Source organism: Pleuronectes platessa, chromosome 17, assembly GCF_947347685.1.
Source record: "Pleuronectes platessa chromosome 17, fPlePla1.1, whole genome shotgun sequence".
Taxonomy (NCBI): domain Eukaryota; kingdom Metazoa; phylum Chordata; class Actinopteri; order Pleuronectiformes; family Pleuronectidae; genus Pleuronectes; species Pleuronectes platessa.
Genome location: NC_070642.1, coordinates 16050321 through 16072113, shown reverse-complemented (window position 1 = coordinate 16072113; position 21793 = coordinate 16050321). Strand labels below are relative to the sequence as shown.

The 21793-nt window shown below is 44.5% G+C and overlaps 1 protein-coding gene across 4 annotated transcripts in view; it reads left to right on the top strand.

The window, feature by feature from the left end:
- Positions 1 to 21793, top strand: part of utrn (utrophin) — a 169993-nt gene that overhangs the window by 32526 nt on the left and 115674 nt on the right. For all 4 annotated transcript variants that reach the window (XM_053445855.1, XM_053445856.1, XM_053445854.1 and 1 more), the window contains 31 exons: positions 457 to 623; positions 716 to 839; positions 926 to 1013; positions 1546 to 1790; positions 2763 to 2931; positions 4704 to 4831; positions 6203 to 6340; positions 6431 to 6544; positions 6678 to 6833; positions 7017 to 7187; positions 7276 to 7467; positions 8120 to 8254; positions 9475 to 9624; positions 10387 to 10548; positions 10956 to 11087; positions 11374 to 11547; positions 11640 to 11795; positions 11918 to 12088; positions 12598 to 12777; positions 13398 to 13526; positions 14093 to 14263; positions 15264 to 15320; positions 15662 to 15715; positions 16182 to 16361; positions 17058 to 17195; positions 17351 to 17446; positions 18026 to 18196; positions 18429 to 18601; positions 19421 to 19571; positions 21023 to 21198; positions 21587 to 21722. In XM_053445855.1, the coding sequence (XP_053301830.1) occupies positions 457 to 623; positions 716 to 839; positions 926 to 1013; positions 1546 to 1790; positions 2763 to 2931; positions 4704 to 4831; positions 6203 to 6340; positions 6431 to 6544; positions 6678 to 6833; positions 7017 to 7187; positions 7276 to 7467; positions 8120 to 8254; positions 9475 to 9624; positions 10387 to 10548; positions 10956 to 11087; positions 11374 to 11547; positions 11640 to 11795; positions 11918 to 12088; positions 12598 to 12777; positions 13398 to 13526; positions 14093 to 14263; positions 15264 to 15320; positions 15662 to 15715; positions 16182 to 16361; positions 17058 to 17195; positions 17351 to 17446; positions 18026 to 18196; positions 18429 to 18601; positions 19421 to 19571; positions 21023 to 21198; positions 21587 to 21722 (4584 nt within the window). The remainder of the gene's footprint in view (positions 1 to 456; positions 624 to 715; positions 840 to 925; positions 1014 to 1545; positions 1791 to 2762; positions 2932 to 4703; positions 4832 to 6202; positions 6341 to 6430; positions 6545 to 6677; positions 6834 to 7016; positions 7188 to 7275; positions 7468 to 8119; positions 8255 to 9474; positions 9625 to 10386; positions 10549 to 10955; positions 11088 to 11373; positions 11548 to 11639; positions 11796 to 11917; positions 12089 to 12597; positions 12778 to 13397; positions 13527 to 14092; positions 14264 to 15263; positions 15321 to 15661; positions 15716 to 16181; positions 16362 to 17057; positions 17196 to 17350; positions 17447 to 18025; positions 18197 to 18428; positions 18602 to 19420; positions 19572 to 21022; positions 21199 to 21586; positions 21723 to 21793) is intronic.

Here is a 21793-nt window from a genome sequence, read left to right as displayed (position 1 = left end):
TTGTCCAGGGGGTTTATCTTCCTGTTGACTGTATTTTAAATAAACAGTCACCGTGACTAGGACACCTGCGCTGATTGAAAATGCAAAAATACCAACTTTACCATCCACACTTTCACTTATGATTAAATAATACGATTAAAAAGAAACTCTGCTTCTATTATGATAAATAGTTCATCCAGACAACTTGCCTCGGAATTATTTCTTGCAGCAGCAGAACATGCTCAAAGAAGTAACTTGAACATCATCATTTTTTATTATAACTTTGTCAGAAAACCGAGCTGTTCAAATAAAGTGATAGAAATTTGTCTTAAGCCACTCCAGCATTGGGAGTGTGTGAAATCAGACTAGTTTTTCTGTGGTTCTCTGAGAAAAAGCTTTGTGTCCACGATTAGGTATGATTCTGTAACAGTGGTTGACTTTGCCCTGTTCTTAATGACTCTCTAACTCACTGCTAAGGTGATGGAAGCTGTCACAGACTCCGGGATGACTCAGATGGAAGACGTAGAAGACGTTGTGGACACAGCTCCTGTGGCTGCGGCTGTGTCCAGCCCTGACCAGGAGTTGGCTCCACCTGCTCCCCCCAAGAAACGCCTGGTGGAGACTGATGCAGAAGTCCGGCGAAAGTAGGAACCGAGACACAAGCCAAATATTCCACCCTTACCTGAAAAGTGCAAAAATAAAAGACATGCAAACACTTTTTTTATTTGTTCTGCAGGTTTGAAAACCAGCTTTCTGAGCTCCTCAGCTGGATCAAAACGTATAAGACGTCTCTTCAGGCTCTGGCGTCCGCGCACCCTGAGACGACACCTCACTCACCAGACCTACAGGACAAGCTGAAGGTGAAGATGCAGTGTAAAAACAGACAAATGTTACTTTTGTTCAGAGCATATGAGTTGAAAATCTTTTATTTTTCAAATCACTTCAGGGCTTGGAGTCGGACCTCACAGGAAAGGAAGCCACAGTTGGTCAAGTGGTCCAGGAGGGACGGGTCCTGATGGACCAGCTGGAGAGAGGTACGGAGGAGAAGAGTATTATGCTTCTGCAGAAATCATCCACTCCCTGTTCAACTGTGTTTGATTTTACTACGTTTCCACAGCCGCTCTCTTTATTTACATGTGTAAAGTTTTATCGCCTTTCAGTTTTCCCTGCTAGTAATCCCAACATGTGTTAGTGTTTGTGTGTGTGGAGCAGTAAAAGGTTTGTCAGCCTGCAGGGTTTACCGACTTCATATAAGAGCTCAAGGAAATGAAGTGGACTTCTCTTTTAGTTAACACTGTTCTGGAGGCAGTGAAGTGAGGGAGCAGCACCGCACGTTAAACTTTCCATTATACTCAAATTCTTTTATTCTCCTCATTTATATTGTTTTCTCATCCGTGGTGCCAGTCCCCCCCCCCCCCCCCCCTTTTTTTTTATCTACTCTCTCTGGCAACTTTTTCCTCCATCAAAACCTCACAACACAGGCTCTGACACATTCAGAATAAATAATCTAAAGCTAAATTATTTGTGTATTTACACATCTGTCGGCCTTCTGTGTGTCTCCTGCAGAGGGGGTGTGTGTGGACTCGCTAAGAGCAGATGTGGGCCTGATACAAACCGAGTGGGACGTCTGTGCGAGGGAGCTGGGGGCAGCTGGGGAGCGAGTCCACACCCAGACCCGGGTCAGCTCGGTGTCTGCAGAGCTGACAGACCTGGACGGGGTCTTGGAGGAGCAGGACCGGTGGCTGGACTCGACCTCGGCTGTGGAAAAGTGCGACGAGGCCGAGCTGAGAAACCTGAGCGGAGAATGTCAGGTGAGGGGTCCGATTAACTTGAAATGTGAATTATTGATAAATAATACAAATTACATGCCATTTTTACATAGTCCAGTGTGTTGCCTTTGTTACACAGAGTGAGGCAGCTTGACCCTGACACCATTCTTTTTATCCTCTGCCTCAAAGTAGAGTAACCCTGCACTGTACAGCAAACCAATCTTTTCATTAGTTGATCATATTTGTTATAATTGTGAATTTGCCATATTTTCAAAGTTTTAGGAGTAAATACAATCATTTAATCCTTGATCCAAGTAGAAATTTCTGTCTGAGCTGACTTTAGTAACAATTTATCTGGTAATCTGATTACATCATCCTGATTACATGTAAACTGTTACTACCCGACCTTGGGTTCGGAGTCATTGTCTCAGTCCACATTCACCCTGATCTCCTGTGAATGATTGTAATCCTTCAATTTCACCCCTGACCCCTTCGACAATCCTCTTAGATTCAGCTCATGCAATCGCACTTATTCAGTAAGTATTTAATATTTCACTGCAGAGTCGAAGTCAAAACCAGCATATGAGGGTATACTCAATAAAAAGACTTGACTCAAATACTTGAAAAGTAAATGAATTATACACAGAGTAAGACTGATAGAGAGGCAAAGTCAGTGAATTTCAATCACAGCTCAATAAGATGCTCAAAAATACACTTTTCATGTTTTTCTCATCATTCTGAATCATTACAATAAAGAAGTCAAAAATTGCATTCATAAAACCACTAATCATAGAGGCGGCAACTGTAGCCTCAGCTGCTTAGAACTCATATATAACCACTATTCTCATCTAGCTGTCTCATTTTTATGCCTCAAGCATTTCTGTAAAATCTCCTCTTTGGTCCGAATGTGCAAGAAAACAGAAAACGATCTCTGCTGAATGATCAATTATGACGATGAGGCCTCGTTACGAGCAAATCGATTAACTGTCCCTGTTCTCTTGTCGTCCTCCTCAGTCCCGACTCGTCCAGGTCACCGCACTGAGGCCTCGACTGGAGCAGCTCTCTGCAGAGGCAGGATCACTGGGCGCCGTGCCCTCGCTGAAAGACAGCATGGTGGTGGTCTCGGCACATCACGCCTCCACGCTGCAGCGGCTACAGAGCAGAGAGGAAGAAGTCAGCAAAGGTACTTCTGCGGAACTATATTCAAATGACGTGTTAAATCGGAGCAATGGAACCTGTTGCAGAGCTCTGTGCAGGTGTCAACACTCCCATATGCTTTTCATGGACCTGGCAGCCTCGGGACATTCTCTGATTCCAGACAGCTGCAGGACGGGAGATTTAAACCCCCTTTAAGACAAAGATCCATTTCTCTCGGCTCAAAGCCTTCAGGTTTAATGGGGGGACTGAGTGAGCGATGGCCGAGATCAGCAGAGTTCAGTCCCACCGCGGTTGTGTAAATTTTGACATTAGCTTTTGTATGAAACCTTGGCGAGCCGCGAGTAATGGACAATGCCCTTATATGGCCTCCAAAAGTGGCCAGATGTGCGAACGCCCGCCAGCGATTGTGTGTGAGATCATGTCTCTGCTGCCAGCTCCATCTCCACCTGAGGTTGTGACATGGACCCCGAGCAGCCTTTAAACCAGTCACCGTTTTACCTCCTCGGAATTTACACACACAGCTCTGCGCCAAAAAGTGAGTCTGTAAACGGAGGCTCGAGTTGACTGAGCTTCTCTGCTCATGACCATAGGTGTGTGTGTGTTTGACTGTGTGTGTGACCGTGTGGCCGTGTGTGTGTGTGTGTGTGTGTCTTGCTTTGCCTCTTGAGCTTTTATGACTGTGAAGATTTGGATGAAAGCCAACGCAAACCATTTTGTTTCTGCTTGAGGGGAGTTTGCCTCTTGCCGGGGGCCTCCTTCTATCTCTATCTCTCTCCCCCCTCACACCCCCCCGCCGCTCTCCCAGTTACGCTCCATCTATGCTCTTTGTGTGTATAAACACAGCCGGATTATGTAAGCATTAACTCACCTGCTAATTAAAAACACTGGCGGAGAAGAAGAGGAGCAGGGGGACGGCTGAAGAGAGGAGCAGGGACGGATGTAAATGTTACGGTTTAAATTAGGTTGAAGTTTGTTTTCTTGAAGGTATTCAGTTTTTCAGTTAATCATATTTGCACTACGGGTAAAGAGAAGTTAAGTCCAGCCGTGTCTTGAATAATGTATCCCGCATGAATGACAGGTTCGACTGGTTAAGAGAGCGCGGCTAAATTTACTTTAAGGCAACGCGCTGCCTGGGATCCTCCTACGGCACAGTAAGCACACACATGCACACATGTACACAGAGAGAGAGAGAGAGAGGGAAAGAGAGACAAAGAGAGAGAGAGAGGAATACCAAATCAGCTCACCGCCCCCTTGTGGTAGAAAACACGATGCTCAAGACTTGACGTAAAAGTCTGGGCACTCAAATTTAATAAGTAGTAATAATAATCTTTATTTATGTAGACTTAAAAAAATAAAAGAAGCTTTCAAAGTGCCTTAGGGACAATAAAACAGAAAACACATGCAGTGCAATTAAGAAGGCAAGAATCAATGAATATAATAAAGCAATAAAAACAAACACATATCAGGTCAAAAGCCATTTTATGACCATGCCTTTTCAAAAGAGGATCCTGAGGCAGCGTGTTGGTGAAGGGAGTTTGTAACAGCTGAGAAACCCGAACAGTGAACGCCCTGACGCCCTGGGTCTCAAGTCTCGCCCTGGGTACCCAGAGCAACAGCTGGTTAGCAGAAGGAAGTTTGCGGGCGGGGGGGGGTAACAGGAAGGTCCGCTAAGTAAAGTTAGTAAAGTTTAAAAAGAAGCTAAGAGGTGAGAAATGGGTGTATTGTGATGATATTTTCCAGCATCTTGTAGGAAACTTAATATTTAAGTTAATATTCTCTCTCCTCGTCTTATTCCAGCCTTGGCCCCCCCGGAGGCCGAGGAGATGGCCCCGTGTCCCGTGGAGGCTCTGGAGGCCGGACTGTCCACTTTGAGAGAAGGAATCACAGACGTCCCCACCACTGAGGCAGCAGTGGAGCGGGCACAGGTGAGACGTCTCATAGTCCTGATGTGTGACGACTTATTTCATGGTTCTGTCTCAAAGACACAAGTGAATTAAATGTTTTAACCTTCCACCAAACATCATTTCAATATGATCCTGATAACTCCCATACAGACAGCTTGCCTCAGGAGGTAGAGAGGTATAACCAGAAGGTCGGTGGTTTGATCCCCGGTTCCTACAGTCTGCATTTTAAAGATTTCTTGGACTGAATTTTTTTTTGGACACATTGTTGTTTGAATCTTATCTTGTCACATATTATCTGTTGTTTATTGTCACTGCCTGTATTAGCTCGTCAGAGATAGTTAATCTGATTTAAAGACATTCCTGGTTATACAAGGAAAAAAATCTATTAACAAAATCAAGTGAAGAAATGCAAGAAACAAACAATGTAGAAAGTAAGGCTTTGATGCTTTGATGAATTGATGAGGAATTGACGGATTGAGAATGCAGCTGATAGCACGTGACCGCTGGCCTCTAAACCGACAGGATTTCATGCTCAACAGTGACTTTGTTTGTGTCTGTGCTTGTGTGTATATCACTGAGTCATTATTTTATTCTCGCACACAATAGGCCCTTTATCAGTCACTCACTTCCCTCTGTGTTGTATCAACCCTCTCTGTAGAAGGAAAAGTGTGTGTGTGTGTGTCTGTGTGTGCGCTTCTCTCCTCTTCTATCTCCTGTGGAATGCGAGCTCAGTGCAGGCTCCAGTTATCGTGGCAGATAACAGGGCATGGTGCCGGTGAGGGATGGGGAGGGGGGGGGTTGGTCTTGGCACATTCTTGGCAGCGAGCCGATGCCTGTAGCACGGAGTTCCTAACAGCCCCGTGTGGAGCTGCTCAACTAGTCAGTCAGGCTGACAACCACAACATTCAATCCCGTGACAGCAGACCTGCGTCCTGTTAGCATCGGGCCTAATTATAGAGGGCGATAACCATGGCGGGCATGTTGTACAATAAACAAAGGAAAATTGTTTTTAACGTGGCAACATGACTTAAAGGGAGCAACTTGATTACCTGGGTTATAAAGAAAGTACTTCACGGTGCTTAAACACTGTGAAGGAAGGAAAAGTTTCAATGTGTTGGAGTCAGTGACATCTAGTGGTGAGGGTGCAGATTGCAACCAACTGAAAAGCCAGATTTACAAAAATACTAAAGTCACAAATGTTGACAGAACTTTTTTTTTTACTTTGATAACAAAGTCAATCCAAGAAATGAGGGATGTCCTCTTCCTCTTCTGAACATTGTTTTACTTCCATGTCATTTTTAAGCAGTATAGGAGCGTCAATGCTTGTCTAGAACTAACACACACACAGAGTTTAGACACGGTATATTAAACCTGACCTCTTGTTCACCTCAGGCTCTGTGTATAGAGATCGAGCAAACGCAACAAGCCTCGGATCCGGCAGAACTACAAAGGTGGAGTCAACTTTCCTCCAAGGCTCGCGAGGAGCTGGGGACTCTGCAGTGCATCCTGGGTAGCATGAAGGACAACCAGGTAGGAAAGCTGCCATTTGTTTGAAAGAAAGCTGTCCCTACTGGTAGGGATATGAATGGTAATAATACAGTTGTTCATTGCCGGTGTCAGGTGCGTGTGGTGCAAGTTGAACGTTGGTTGGATGCGGTTCAGGAGCTGTTGTCTCATGATGCCGCCGGGTTGAGCCAGACAGAGAGACCACGTGAAGAGCTTAACCAGTGCAAGGTGAGAGGACATAACGAAAAGTAAAGCATCGGCAAAGCATTTAAAAACATGACTGAACTACTAAAAAGTTAATGTTACTGTTTTCCAAACTTCTATATCTGGATTGTTGATTTCTTTTCTTTCTGGTAATCAGGAGTATGTGAATGAGATGGAGTCAGTGGAAGGTTCGTTGAAGCAGATGGGAGAGAATGTGAGTGCCGTGCAGGCCACTGCAGTCCCGGGACTGGCCACGTGGGGGCAGGAGAAGTTGGACGAGTCCCGGGGAAAGTGGGACACGCTCAGCAAAAAGGTGATGAACAGTTGCATGATTAAACCCCAAAATACTCACATAGGTATAAGATCTAAAGCTTGATTTAAGTTATTACTATTGTACGTCATTCAAACCAACAATCTAAAAGTGCCAGAAAGAAAATTCTTACTTAGATTATTCGGATGTTTCTTAACAAACCCGGCGACACGTGCTTCTCTGCAGCTGCTGAGCCACCAGGAGCGCGCGGCAGAGCGTCAGGAGAAGCAGGTGAATCTGAAGAAGGACTTGGCGGAGATGCAGGAGTGGATGACACAGGTAGACGAGGAGTTTCTCATGCGGGACTTCGAGTACAAGGGTCCCGAGGAGCTGGAGGCCTCGCTGGAGGAGATGAAGGTGTGTGCTCCACTGGTTCATGCTTCATGTGCACATGCAACTCTTGTTTCTCCGCTGACCTCCCCTCACCTGTCCTTACCTCCCGCAGAGGGCTAAAGAGGATGTGCTGCAGAAGGAGGTGAAGGTAAAGATCCTGAAAGACAGCATCAACATGTTGGTGTCCAAAACAGCGCCCCCTGGTGGAGGCAGTGGACAGGAGCTGACGACAGAGCTGGAGGGGGTACTTGCGAATTACCACAAGCTGTGCGACCGCCTCAAGAGCAAGTGCCACACTCTGGAGGTAAAGAGTTTGTTTTGGACAGGGTTAAAACATGATTTCTATTTTTCGTTTTGTTTGTGGATGAAAATACTGGTTGTGTGAGAAATGAACTGTATCAGCCAGCTTTTAAAAAGGCTCCTGTGCCTCGTCATTTACATGAAAATACGTTTGTTTTTTGAGGAGTGACCCAGATTGTTCGTTACCTTGCAGCTCTCAGCATCAGAGCGACATGTGGGTTGATGCGTTGTGTCCTTTTTGTTAATTTCCATGCTTGAAACAAGAGAAGCTGGAAGGAAACACTTTCTTTGCTAATCTGTGAGTGTAAAATCACAGTCTGGGGCTTTGGCTGTGACGCTCATCCCTCCAGACTCCTCCGGGTAGAGATCAGACACGTCACCGAGTTGTGCTTTTGCTTGTGTACATCCTTTGCCTAAAGCCCATTAGTCACCATCGTCGTCTTTGTCCCTTGAGTTCTGCTGTTTAATTTGAGTTTAAGACTTTAAGATATTGTTGTGTTTTTCATTGGGTTTCTTTTTTTAAATTGAAAGGGACTGAACATTTAATAGAGCTGTCGCTTTTTAGTAACATCATCTTTGTTTCTCTACTTGTGAACAGCTATAATGAAATGCTTTTCTGTGTGTGTTTTTGTGTGTGTATGTTTGTGTGTGTGTAGGAGGTGTGGTCCTGTTGGATGGAGCTGCTTCAGTACCTGGACATGGAGCAGAATTGGCTCAACACTGTGGAGGAGAAAGTTCAAGCCACTGACAACCTGCCGGAGAGTACTGAGGCCGTCAGTGAAGCTCTGGAGGTGCAGAGACACACATGCACACATGCACACACACACACACACACACACACACACACACACACACACACACACACACACACACACACACACACACACACTCACATACACATTGTATATTTCTGTACCTGCTGCCTTGTAGGTAAAACAATAGCCAGAATAGTAAGAAGCTTGGAAGAAATGCCACCTCACCATTAAACATACATTCATGGAAAGACACCATTAGTTTGGGAATCGTTTCTCGAACCAAATGCTCCATTTAAAAAGTTGTTGATTTCTTCACCACCTCATTCTCTTTGACTTCTAAATTCCTTCTGCTCTGCTGCTATATCTGTAGATGGCCTGCAGCCCCACTGTCAAATCCGCTTTAATCACAGTGCTGCTTCTGTACCGCTGCATAATGTGGAAGACAATTGAAGACCCTTGAAGACGACGTTTCCCCTTCTCCGCTTTGTCCTTACATTTTGGCTGTTTTCTGTCACCTATACCCAGTCTCTCTCTCTCTGTCTCTCTCTGTCTCTCTCTGTCTCTCTCTGTGTCTCTCTCTCTCTCTCTCTCTCTCTCTCTCTCTCTCTCTCTCTCTCTCTCTCTCTCTCTCTCTACGTTCTCTCACCCTTTACCCTTCCCACTCTCCCAGTTTCCTAATCGGGCTCACCCCTCTGGGGGAGGGGAGGGGTGCTGTCGCCCTCTCCCTGTCCCTGTCCATCACTCCGGGGAAGGAAAAGCACATTTAATGACCCCACGTAAACAATGACTGTTGAAACCAAACATGTGTCGTCACTTGACAAGCCTCCCTCTCTCTCCCTCTCTCTCTCTCTCTCTTTCTCTCTCTCTCTCTCTCTCTCTCTCTCTCTCTCTCTCTCTCTCTCTCTCTCACTCTCTTTCACTTGTCTCTCATTTGTCGTTCACCATCTTTTTGGGGGATTTGCCTTCATCTTAATACACCCAGCATCTACATCTGTGCTCCATATGTTTGCTCAGCTTTTTTGATTATTTCCTAATCTTTCATCCACACTGAGATTTTTACTCATTTACTGGATTTCTTCCTTTTCTCTGGTGTTTTCCTCCAATGTTTTACTCAAATTTTTTGAAACTGTGAATCTTCTCAGCTTTCTCGATGTTTGCTGTGGTTTTACCAAACGGCTCCTGTCTTTCCCTTTTCCTCTAAATCTTTGCTAACAAACTTACCCTCTGTTCCCTCCATCTCTCCCTTTCGCCGCCAGTCGTTGGAGAGCGTGCTTCGCCACCCGGGGGACAACCGCACGCAAATCAGAGAGCTGGGTCAGACGCTGATTGACGGCGGCATTTTGGACGAGCTCATTAGCGAAAAACTAGAGACCTTCAATTCTCGCTACGAGCAACTCAACAACCAGGTGAGGACCTTGTGTTTGTGCGACAGCAAATGTTTACTTTCACTGTTGGTTTGTATTCGAATACACAATTTACAAATACACCAGTGCGTCATCTTTCTCAAAGTCAGTACTTCAGTTTATGTGTTTTTGTTTGTTTAATTTTACCAAACACTGCACCTTTCTATCTTTATCTTTCTATTTATAGTTGGAAAACACATAATTTATACATTTCTGTAAATTTCACACTTAAGAGTTTACTTCACATTTAATTTGTCCAAGCGTCTATAAGCCATCTATATGCTTACAACATTCTGTATGAAGCAGGGCTCCAGGTGCATCCTCCCTCCGTCACCGTCTCCAAACTCAGTATTTCCATTCTTAAATAATAGTTTTTATGCGTTTGTTGCAGCATCTGGGTCATGACTTGTTTGTGTTTTTACTATATGAATGTTCTGCCTGTCCATCATTCTTTTTTGTATCACTTTGTCCATCATCCTTTCCAACAAGCCCACAAAAACTGCAGCTGGGGGCACAGACACATGTGTATAGCTTGGTGTATATGTGAGGATATGCGAGGTTTAAGGAATATGCCATAATGCATTGAAACATCCAGTTTAGAACAAATAGAAATAAGGCGTATTAGAGGCGAGGTGTTTGAGTATATTTGTTAGTGATGGCATACGTCAGCTCCACTCTCTGCATATCGTCCTTATGTTGTCTTTCTTGTAAAACACCAGAACAACCAAATAAATCAAAACACTTTCTCCCCGTGTCCTCGTCCAGGCGGTGAACCGGCAGATCGGCCTCGAGCAGCAGCTGCAGACGCTGAAGGAGAACGAACAGGCGCTGCAATCCCTGCAGGAGTCTCTGAGCCAGCTGGACCACACACTCACCTCCTACCTCACCGATCGCATAGACGCCTTCCAGCTCCCGCAGGAGGCGCAGGTACAGGACACACGCAACCCTGCAAACACGTTCGCACCCAGAGAAGTCACCAGACGGGATATGAGGCATCCGAGTTTTGTGGATCTTAATTCATAGAGTGTTAACATCTTTTTTTTTTAAATCATTGCCCTTTAGGTAGGAGCCCAATAAACAGTTGTCAGCAGCGAACAGCTAACAGCAGTGTGAAAATATGTATCGATCTCTTTATTGAAATACATTATGAATTGGTTGTTATATAAATCTTGGGTGAGAAACCATTAGTGGGTTTCCCTTCTGAAATCTAAAGATACAATAGTTGTATATACAGTATTTATATTCACGCAAACTCTCCTGTAAGCACCTAATTCATATATAAATACACAGGAAGTTGTTGATGCTACTTGTCTTTATTTCCACTTTTCCTCCAGTCCATCGGGGCAGAGGTCGCAGCCCACGAGGTGACAGTAGAAGAGATGAGAAAGAGGAACGTGGCCAATTTGCCCCCCCCAGGCGCTGATGGCAAGGCTGCCCGCAGTGGGACCATGCTGGATCATCTTCAGGTAACACTGACTCCTACTGGAGAACACCACAAACTACAGAACACTGATGTCAACACTACATCATCATAACTTTAATAATGACCTACCCTCATTAATTTGAAATGTGCCAAAGTAATTTTACTGTCTGGAACTCACACATTGAAATTGTTTGTCATTTATAAATGGTTTACATGCAGCACAAATACGAAATCCTGGCACCAGTGTAGGAGACTTGTTGCAGCTGCTTATCATCCAGGTTGTGAACCAGTGATATGAATTAAAAAACGCTTCCTTTCTCTTTCTGCAGAGGAAGCTGAGGGAGATCTCCACCAAGTACCAGCTGTTCCAGAAGCCCGCTAACTTTGAACAGCGCATGTTGGACTGCAAGAGGGTCCTGGACGGGGCCAAGGCTGAGCTGCACATCCTGGATGTCACAGACGTGGATCCAGAGAAGATCCAGTCCCACCTCAATGGCTGCATGGTGAGAACCAGACCTCTCTCATTCTGTATTTTACACTGACTGGTTTAATCAAGTCCTGAAACACACTCACTTCCCTTCTTTCTGCTGTGTAGAAATTATACAAACTGCTGAGTGAAGTGAAGCTCGAGGTGGAGACGGTGATAAAAACCGGTCGCCAGATTGTGCAGAAGCAGCAGACTGAGAACCCCAAGGCAATGGACGAACAGCTTACTGCTCTCAAGCTGCTATACAATGACCTGGGGGCTCAGGTGATTTATTCTTTTTGAAAGTTAAAATCAAATGCATTGTAATTTGTCTATAAAAATTCAGCTTGTGCTGGATTGAAGTCACATTCAATCTCTGAGGCCGGTGTTCATTCCTTGTCCTTCAGGTGACGGAGGGGAAGCAGGACCTGGAGAAGGCCATGTCTCTGACGCAGAAGTTCCAGAAGGAGAGCGCCGCCCTGCAGGAGTGGCTGAGCACCAATGAGGCTGAGCTCCAGCAGAAGAACGGCTGTGGAGACATGCCAGCCGACATCGATGCTGAGATCGCATGGGCTAATGTGAGCAGCTGCACTCACCTTGTATTATACAGGATCACGTCAGCAGGAGGAAAGAGGTGTTTCTGTCTGAGGCCAGTAGGTGGAGCAGAGGGACTGTTGGATGTTGGGAGAACACCACTCTTTCTCATTTGCAAGAATTATAAAGTGTTTTAAAGCCATATCCAACCTTACAATAGAAAAAAAATCCTCTCCTCTCCTCTCCTCTCCTCTCCTCTCACTGACCTCAATTCCTTAAAGAACTGAATATTTTATTCGATCCCACAAAATGAAGATTGACCTTTTGACCCCTTCGCCCAAAAGATTCGGCAACAATATTAAAACTGTAAACCTTTGCAAGGAGTCCGAGGCTGCACGGAAGTGTGTAGGTTTCCTCAAATGCCCTTTGTGTATCTGATGTTTATTCATTTCATACACAGTTAAATATTTGAGTATTTCTGTTCGTTTTAGGTTGTGTATCACGGGATGCCCATCATATTAACCCGTGTTGTATGTGTGTGTTGCTCCACCAGGGCCTCCTGAAGGAGTCGGAGCGGCGTAAGGCCGAGCTGTCCAGCCTGATGGAGACCAGTGCCGGGCTGCAGACTCTGGTGGAGGGCAGCGAGGCGCAGCTGGAGGACAAACTCTTTGGTCTCAATGAATCCTGGGGCCGCGTACGCACCTGGACGGAGGACTGGCTCAGCACTGTGCTGGTGAGAGCAAATATTTTTAACAGCAAGGCTTAATAATACAAAAAGCTGCTGTGCTCCTGTTTTTGTATTATTTTTTTGTTTATCTGAGCAAGTAGGAAGTTTTTATAGGGCTGTGTGTGTGTATACAATATTTGCCGTCATATCCAATTGGACGAAGGCAGCTCTTGAGTGAATACAAGTATTTTGGATCAGCTTTACTTTTAACTGTTTATTTAAATCAGTTATTTCTGGAACATGGTATGTTCAGAAATTTCAAAAAAAGTGTTTAACTTGAATATTCGAATATTCTTTTGATTTACAAAGTTACAAGTTTGTTCTACACAGTATTTACCCGACAAGTTAAACATATTGTCATTATTCTTTGTAAGTCAAATGATTCCGGAAAAATCAAGAATAAATCAAATCAAGAACAAAACAGGAGCATCCAATCAGCTCTCCAACAAAAAGTGCTGCAGGAAATCATGAAACGTTTATTGAAAACTCTATAATCTATAAAAAGTCTTCGATTGAGATTGAGTCTAAAATTGGGGAAACACAGATAACCCTTCTAACAATAACAGAAGTTTTTTTCCATCTCCGAATGAAAACGCTGAACCTTTGTTTTTCTTCCGTCCGTGCAGAGTCATCAGAACGAGGTGGAAATCTTTGATGAGAACGTGGCTCACATCAGCACGTGGCTCTACCAGACCCAGATCCACCTGGACGAGGCCGAGCGGCTCGCACCGCCCGAGAGGGAGATAGTGCTGCAGGTAACGCAGTGAAAGCACTTGTCGTCATTTCTTACTTTTAAGTCAGAAGAATAAGTAAGAACTGGCTGAACTTATACCATGACAGGCTAAGAATTATATTACTTCTTTATGGAAATCACTGGCACAGAAATGCATCCTGCCAGAATCCATTGACGGATGTCGCCTCTGCTTCTGGGAGAATATAACTTTTTCTCACATGAAAGGATTAGTGTGGTAATGATCAACCAGTTCTGGACGCACCATTTAGATAAAAAAAAATTCCGCAGGAGCTTTTGGGCTTGGTTAAGATTATTTGGACACTATTTAGATGATTTTTTGTAGTTGTCGTAACCTGGTGGAAAAAAAGAGAGTGAGAGAAAGTCATTTTGAGGAAAAGTGAGAGGTTTGTTGACAACTGAAGGTCTCGGCTAAATATCAGCCGGTGCCTGAGCCTGTTGACCTTGATCAGTACACACTGTCCTGAGCTCGCTGGTCTGACCCAAGGCTGCTCTGCCATCTGCTCTAAGAGAGAATGACTTGTAACATAATCTGACAAAGAGCTGACCAGCACTGATCTGTGTCCTCAGAGCATGATGGAGGAGCTGGAGGACGTCAGTCTGCGTGTGGACAACGTGAGGGAGCAGGCCATCATCCTGATGACCAGCAGGGGGCCCGCCTGCCGAGACGTGGTGGAGCCCAAACTTGAGGAGCTCAACTGCAACTTTGACAAAGTGTCTCAGCACATCAAGACAGCCAAGGTACAGAAGCACAGGTTGTTTGCAGACAAGGATTCGTCATGATCTGAACTAGTGCAAAGCTCAGGGTGGGATCAGTGTTAATTTTGGCAGCTATTTTTGATTTAGTCTTAGTCTTAGTCTTTTGACGAAAATGCATATTAGTTTTAGTCACCTTTTAGTCATTTTAATCCTTCTTAGTTTTAGTCTAGTTTTAGTCGACGAAAACAAATTACATTTTAGTCTAGTTTTAGTCGACGAAAACTAATTCCATTTTAGTCTAGTTTTAGTCACATTTAATAGCCACATTAAACTCCTTTTCTATAAAAACATATAGCTGCAGCCTAATAGCTTAAAAATATATATTTAATTTTAAATGTGAAAACAAAAAGGGAGAGCAGGTCAGACTGGAGCCGGACACAGAAACTGAACATCGGTACAAACCAACTGCAGCTTCTGCTCTGATGAAGAAGCTGAAGCGCTGATCTCTGAGCAGCTGAGACCAGAGAAACTCTGGTTTTCACTGTTTCCATAGTTAAGAAGCAGTCGGTCACTGAGAGGCTGCTCCACGAGAACGCGCTCTGCTTTCACTGTGTCTCTCTGAGCGAGTGCGCGAGGCGGGGGGCGGGGCTATGGACCGGAGCGCTATCTGGGAGCGCACAGGCACACACACACACACACACACACACACACACACAGATTCACTCGCCCGCTCCTGATACTTCATGACGGCCTGATACGATGATGTTTTAAAAATTATTGTGACTTAGTCAACCACCAACATTTTCGTCTCGTCTCGTCAACGAAAATTAAAATAGATTTCGTCATAGTTTTTATTTTCAAAGATTCGTTTTCGTTACGTCTTCGTCTCGTCTTCGTCATGGAAAAAAGGTCGTTAACGAATATATTTCGTCATCGTCTTCGTCAACGAAATTAACACTGGGTGGGATTCAGTCTTTGTGTGACGCTAAGAGAAATCATTCTGTTCAATCAGTGTGTTTATTCCATTTCTTTTTGTCCACAGATGATGACCAGCTTGAAGTCGGGAGGTTTTGAGGTTATCCAGCAGGCACCTCAGCAGGTACAGTTAGACCATATCAAGTCAATATATTTAATTCCCCATCTCCAGTGGCAATGACTTTCTTCTTCAGCTGCTTTTAACACGTGCAGTTCATTTGGACACACAATTGTTTGTTTAACCTGGTAGCGACATTAAAACACGATTTCACACTTGTGTGCACACTTTTCAATTAGTTCGCGGTTCACATTCGCTCTGAATCACGGGGGCTGCTTCGTACGGATCACATAGAAGTATAAATAATACCCTGCTGATCGTTTTCTTGAAACATGCAGTCAGGTAATTGCATTTCTCTAACTGGCTCTGACCGAGGTGTGTGGTGTGTTTTCACTCTTCCTCATCAGATCCGTCACAACCAGGAGATCCGAGCCGAGGTTATCCAGCAGGCACCTCAGCAGGTACAGTTAGACCATATCAAGTCAACTAATAATGACTTTAGTACAAAATACTTTCCAAATTGCACAAGGAACATATTTAGTTTTATCTAAACTACAGAAGGATACAAAAGTCTGAGACCAGTTTTGATGCATGGACCGCTCTGTCCATTTAAAACAGCTTAAAAAAAAGCAATATACTAGTTGGGGTGCAATGCAAAAACATTCTAGGTGATGTATGTTTAAATAAAGTTTAAAACTGAAATATTCATTATTTAGAGATTAAATTTTAGTTTAATTTGTTGAATAAAAAGTATCCCTTGTTGGCTCTATGTAAAGGTCAAATTAGGGTGACTTGCTTCGTGCGGATCACGTAGTGTTATAAATAATACCCTGCTGATCGTTTTCTTGTTACATGCAGTCAGGTGATTGCATTTCTCTAACTGGCTCTGACTGAGGTGTGTGTTGTGTTTTCACTCTTCCTCATCAGATCCGTCACAACCAGGAGATCCGAGCCGAGAGTCAGAGTCGGGCTCATCCTCTTGAGCCTCAGGTCTCTAGTGAGGTGAAGGACCTTCAGGTGGAGCTCCAGGACACCCTGAGGGCCCTGCAGCAACAGCAGCAGCAACAACAACAACAACAACAACAACAACAACTTGATGATGACAAGGTAAATAAGGTCACCCTTCACTTTCCTTTTGTAGCATTTTCATTCAGTTTTTAACAGACGGATGATTATGAGATAAATGAGCAGTAAAGTATTAATTGCTTTATTATAATTGAGCTGTAAATACTGTGGAATAGTGGGAAGTGGAACTGGCACTTTGCCTATTTCATGGTCGAAATGTTTCAATCTCTTGCAATTTTCAGGAGGAATTTGAAAACACAGAGAAAAATGCCCCAGGTTTCCAGTTACTCTCTTTCTGTCTCTGTGAACCTGAGGTTTTATGAAAAGTCTCATAAAGAATATGGCAGGCAACAGGCTACAATATATGTACAAACCTGCAGCCTGATAAAAACTAGCTTTGATTGGGCATTTCAAGGCTCAACAAGTCCGGAATTCAATCTCTGTTATCAAGGTTTATGACGTTAAACACGCCCGCTGAACAAATCCCACCAATCCCCAGCAAGGTCAGTGTTCCAGTTGCGAGGCTGTTATTGTGTTTTAAACTGAGAAGTGTCTGCAGCGTCTCCACTCTCAGCAACTTGTTTATTGTGTAGCGAAGGAGGAGGAGAAGTCAGTTACTGGTGTGTAATGTCTTTTTTTTAATTCCCACTGATGGAATACACAGCAGATAAAATATGTTAAAATTTACTGACTTTCTGCCACGGAAAAAAACCCTTTGACGTTCTCCCTCCACTCCAGATGGATGAGGAGAAAGCCGGGGTGGAGGAGCTGCTGCGGAGAGGAGAGGAGCTGCTGCAGCAAACTTCAGACGAGGGCCAGAGGGAGGAGCTGAGACTCCTGCTGCTCGGGCTTCAGAGCCAATACTCTGCTCACAGGGTGAGACGCGTGCAGAGAAAAAAAAGAAAAAGTTGTGTCTTCATTAAGCAGGGCTCATTACCTAAGCAAACCAAGCTCTCTGTCATACCATGTCTTCCCTCAGTGCACTCAAGCAGCCGGAGCTTAACTTGTGTTAATGTGTCCGTCCACCACAGGAGCTGACGGTGCTGCGGATCAGGCAGGTGGAGGTCTCTGTGGACTCGTCGTCTTCTCACTCCTTCACAGAGCAAACAAAAGAGTGTTCAGCAGAGGTGAGGGGTGCACACATGCATTCAGTGGTACGCTCTAACAAGGAAGTCACTGAAATCACACTGTGTCCTTCACAGCATATTATTCATTGGATTGATGGTAGTGTGTCTGTATTATGAGATGTTTTCAGAACTTTGTCTTTTACATTTTAACAACGCAGCAGCAGATTGCGTGGGTCAGACGTGTTCACAACAACAAAATCACATGTTTTAGTTTACACCACATCGACTTTGACGTTGGCCCCTATTACCATCTCTTGATTCTTGATTCTTGTAGGCGTGTGACATCTCTATTTCATCCCAAGATGTTTGTATTCTTTCATATTTTGCCTCAGTTGCCTGTTGGAAATGTCATCAACACGTCCTCCATCACTGGGAATCTTCCCGACTGCCCCGTTTTCTCCCATTTGTTCACTCTGACATTTTATGAAAAAGTCCCAAAATTTTTTTGTGGCAATCGACTCAGATATTTGCATTCTCACCGAGAAAAAGCTGGAGAACTCCTTTAGTGGACTTCCTGTTTTACCACAAGATTTGTTTGTTGTTTAATTCAGTATTTTTTCTCCTGCTCCTGTGTTGTAGGAGATGTCTGCACCGGAGCGTAGCACCGCCTCCTCGCTGAGCCCCTCCGACTACCTGCTGGACATCAACAAGCTGCTCCTCTCCATGGCTGACAACGAGTTGCTTCTGAATTCGCCTGAGCTCGGCGGGGGGCGCTATGAAGACTTCTCCAGCCAGGAGGACATGCTGAAGGTCGGTGAAACATGAAACACAAAGCTAGAGTATCCGAAAAGAAAAACATTTGGTTTGTAGCTGAAATAGAGGCAAAGATTTGAAATGATTGAAAAATATGAATTTGAAAAGACTGTGAGACATCTCTTTTCCTCAGAAGTGATCAGTAATATATATGTTTATTTGCCAGAGCTTCCAAAATTTGACGTGTTAGCACTAACTTTTTCTTAACCCTTCATTTGTCTTTCCACAGAATATCAAAGTGAATCTGGATCATCTGGGCGAGCAGGTCACAGGAATCCACGAGCGCCAGCCTGATGCCATTCAAGACGCTTCCCCCCCGCAGGTCTCTCAGATCGGAGACGCCCTCACGCAGCTCAACGCCGGGTGGGACCGCCTCAACCGCATGTACAACCACCGCAAGGGGTGGGTTCACCAACATCATGTACAAGCAGTGCACGAGATTTTATCGTACAAACAATCGTCTGTTAAAACAAGAAAGGTTTAGATTCTTTGGGGAAGGCAGCATTCACAGAAATGTCTGTCTCTCTGTGAGTGGGTCCTTTTCCTTTGCTCCTCAGGTTGGATTAAGTATTCACATAGACACTCATTCACAAGCACATGAAACACACACACACACACACACACACACTCGAGCTGTGTGACCTTGACTCCCACCAACATTGTTCCTTGGGCACAAACACTCTGTATTTGCTGAGGACAGTATAATCACGTACTGGAATAAACCAGTAAACTGATCTGGTTGGTAATCCAGCTGTCATCGCGAATTACCTGGAGGCGTCATTAAAAATCAAAGAAGAGAGGAGGATTCGTAAAAATCACTGGTTCAAAACTCATTTCCTCACCTCGTCGCTCTTATCAGATTTGTTCTGCTGTGAAAGAGGAAATAGTCGTCATGCAGACCATCAGTGGGATAAAGATCAGGTCATTCTTGTATTTCAAATAATCACCCCAATACAGTCTTGTCAGTGGTTCCTGATTGTTCTGACATTTTCTAGCGTTTCGATAGAGGTCAACGGTTTCATTTTCCCTTATCAGGATCCGGGGAATTTCCCCAGTGGATTGACTTGGTTTTATCGTTACAGACCAGAACTCTTTGATAATTCTTCTTTCTACCCATATGACACCCACTCGTCTTAACTCAGCCTCAAAATGAACTCAGGTTTAAGTTAAACTACAACATGTTTTGTGTGTGTGTGTGTGTGTGTGTGTCCCGTGCTGCAGGAGTTTTGACCGTGCCATCGAGGAGTGGGGGCAGTTCCACTGTGACATGAACGACCTGAGTCAGTGGCTGAGTGACACCGAGACACTGCTGTCGGAGAGCGTCAGCCCGGACGGACAGCTCGACCTGAACTCCGCCCGAAGACACCAAGAGGTGGGTGGAGGGGGGTGGAGCATGTGGAGGTCTCAGAGGACATTTTGTTAACATGTGTGTGACCACCAGGTTTTACATTGATACTGAAGTATTTAACTTTGATTAGCGGGTGTTCACCTTTTAAGATAATACAGGTCATGACTTTGACTCTGTAAGCATGAGCCCTTCAAAGTCCAAGATGTGTTGAACCACTAGGTGGCGCTATGACCCAATGTTCACCCCATACATTTCTGATTGTTGATAACTTTGGTAATAAATGTGATATAAGGTATTTCAAGTTTACATTTAAAATCACATCTTTGTTTATAGTATTACTTTAACTTAAGTATACAAATATTTTTGTATTTGTAAGCAAGTTCTGATTGTAAAGAACATTTTCTGGCTCAGTAACAGTAATTAGTCAAATACAGTTTCACAACACAGGCAACAGTATCTGTTGATGAGCTGCGATCAACATTATTACCTTCCCGGTAATGGGTCTGAGGTATCAGTTGCCGGATGCTTGGAAATGTTAGACAAGGAGACGGGAGATAATTGCCTTTTGTTCCCCCGAAGACGGGCGCTCCACTGTACCTGATAAACACACTGCACATCCAACTGCTCATTATGCAGAGCCAGAATCTGGGAGAAGTGAGGAGCTGAAGAGTAAGATGAGAAGGGCCATCTCATTTTGCTTTGTTTGATCATTTAAGCGGCACTTTCATTTCCAAGGGGGGGAATTAGATTCCCTGAAGCCGCGGCATTATCGCTGACAGCGTCGCAGCCATTAGCACCTTTTTATCAGTGTGATGAGTGAGGCTCCGTCGGCCCGGCTCCTTCACGTGTTTCCACAGTCGCTGAGAACGCGGCGAGGGATCAAGTGGATGGGGATTGAGAGATCAATTAGCTGACTCACCCTTCAGCGGCAATACAATCAGTCACACAACTCTATGGGGCCGTCCTGGCAATTCAAACCCCTCGTGGTGGAAGTGGAGATGGTTTCAGTGTATATCTTGATGAGGCACAAATCATGCCTGAGTGTCGATCAGAGATTTTCTGGGAGAGATGGACGTCAGCAGGGGATTTGGCCCTCAGTCAGATTAGGCTCTTATTGATCCCCTGTTTCTCCTTTTTTTCCTCTTTTTCTCCGTCTATCACTCTTTCATTCCTTTTATATTTCGATTTCACAGATTTTATGATGATATTACACTGATATTGATCTGTTCTTTCTTAGGACTTTATTACTTTATACTCTCTTATATACCTCTATATATTTCAATTTTGTTCACTTTTATTTTTTATTACGCTATTTAAATGTAAAAAAATATTCACTATTGTTTCCTTTATCGGTATTTTCAGAAGCAGCTGGGCTACTTGGGGGGCGTGGTTTTTATGTGAAGGCCTTTGCATCATGTGCAATGTAAATAAAGTCTGCTTGATTGATTGATTGATTGATTGATATGTGTGTTCAGGAGCTGGAAGAAGGCGTGGTTAATCACCAACCTGTCCTGGCTGGACTCTCCCGCACCGGGGAGCAGATTATTGGGCAGCTGTCGTCTCCTGATGGCCCACTGCTCGAAGAGAAGCTGGACGGCCTCAGTCACCGTTGGAGAGTGGTCAAGCGCCAGGTGGTGGACAGACAGCGCCGGTAACTTATCCACTGACACACACAGGATGAAGTCTTTGTCATATGAGCCTATATGGATTGAAAACATTAGGAAGATAAAGTAAATTTGGATTCTGACGAGTGTTTAATACACACCGCTGCTGTGTCTTGATTAACGTGTTGGTCTTACAGGACAATGAAATGCAGAGGGTAGCTCTCACTCTCCATCACTGTCACTGGTGTTTCTTTATCAGTGTTTGGCAGGTTAACGTTATCAGTGCAGTTAATCCGCCTATGACAGTCATTTAAATGTAAATTTTAGGATTATACCTGCGACCTGCAGGAAATGAAGATGCTTATCTGCGTATATGCGTTATACAGTATTTGTGTGTGTGTGTGTGTGTGTGTGTGTGTGTGTGTGTGTGTGCAGGCTCACTGGCGAGGACCCGGCCCTGTCAGACCTGGTGAGGAGACGCAATGAGCTGGCTGTGTGGCTGGAGCAGGCGGAGAACGCTGTCAGCTCCCTGCCTGTCACAGCCACTGACGAGAGCTTCAAAGAACTCAAGGTAGAGCGAAGCCCAGAGCTTCACGGGAGCGTAGAGGTTATTATTCCAGGAGCTGGTGCAGTCAGCTATTT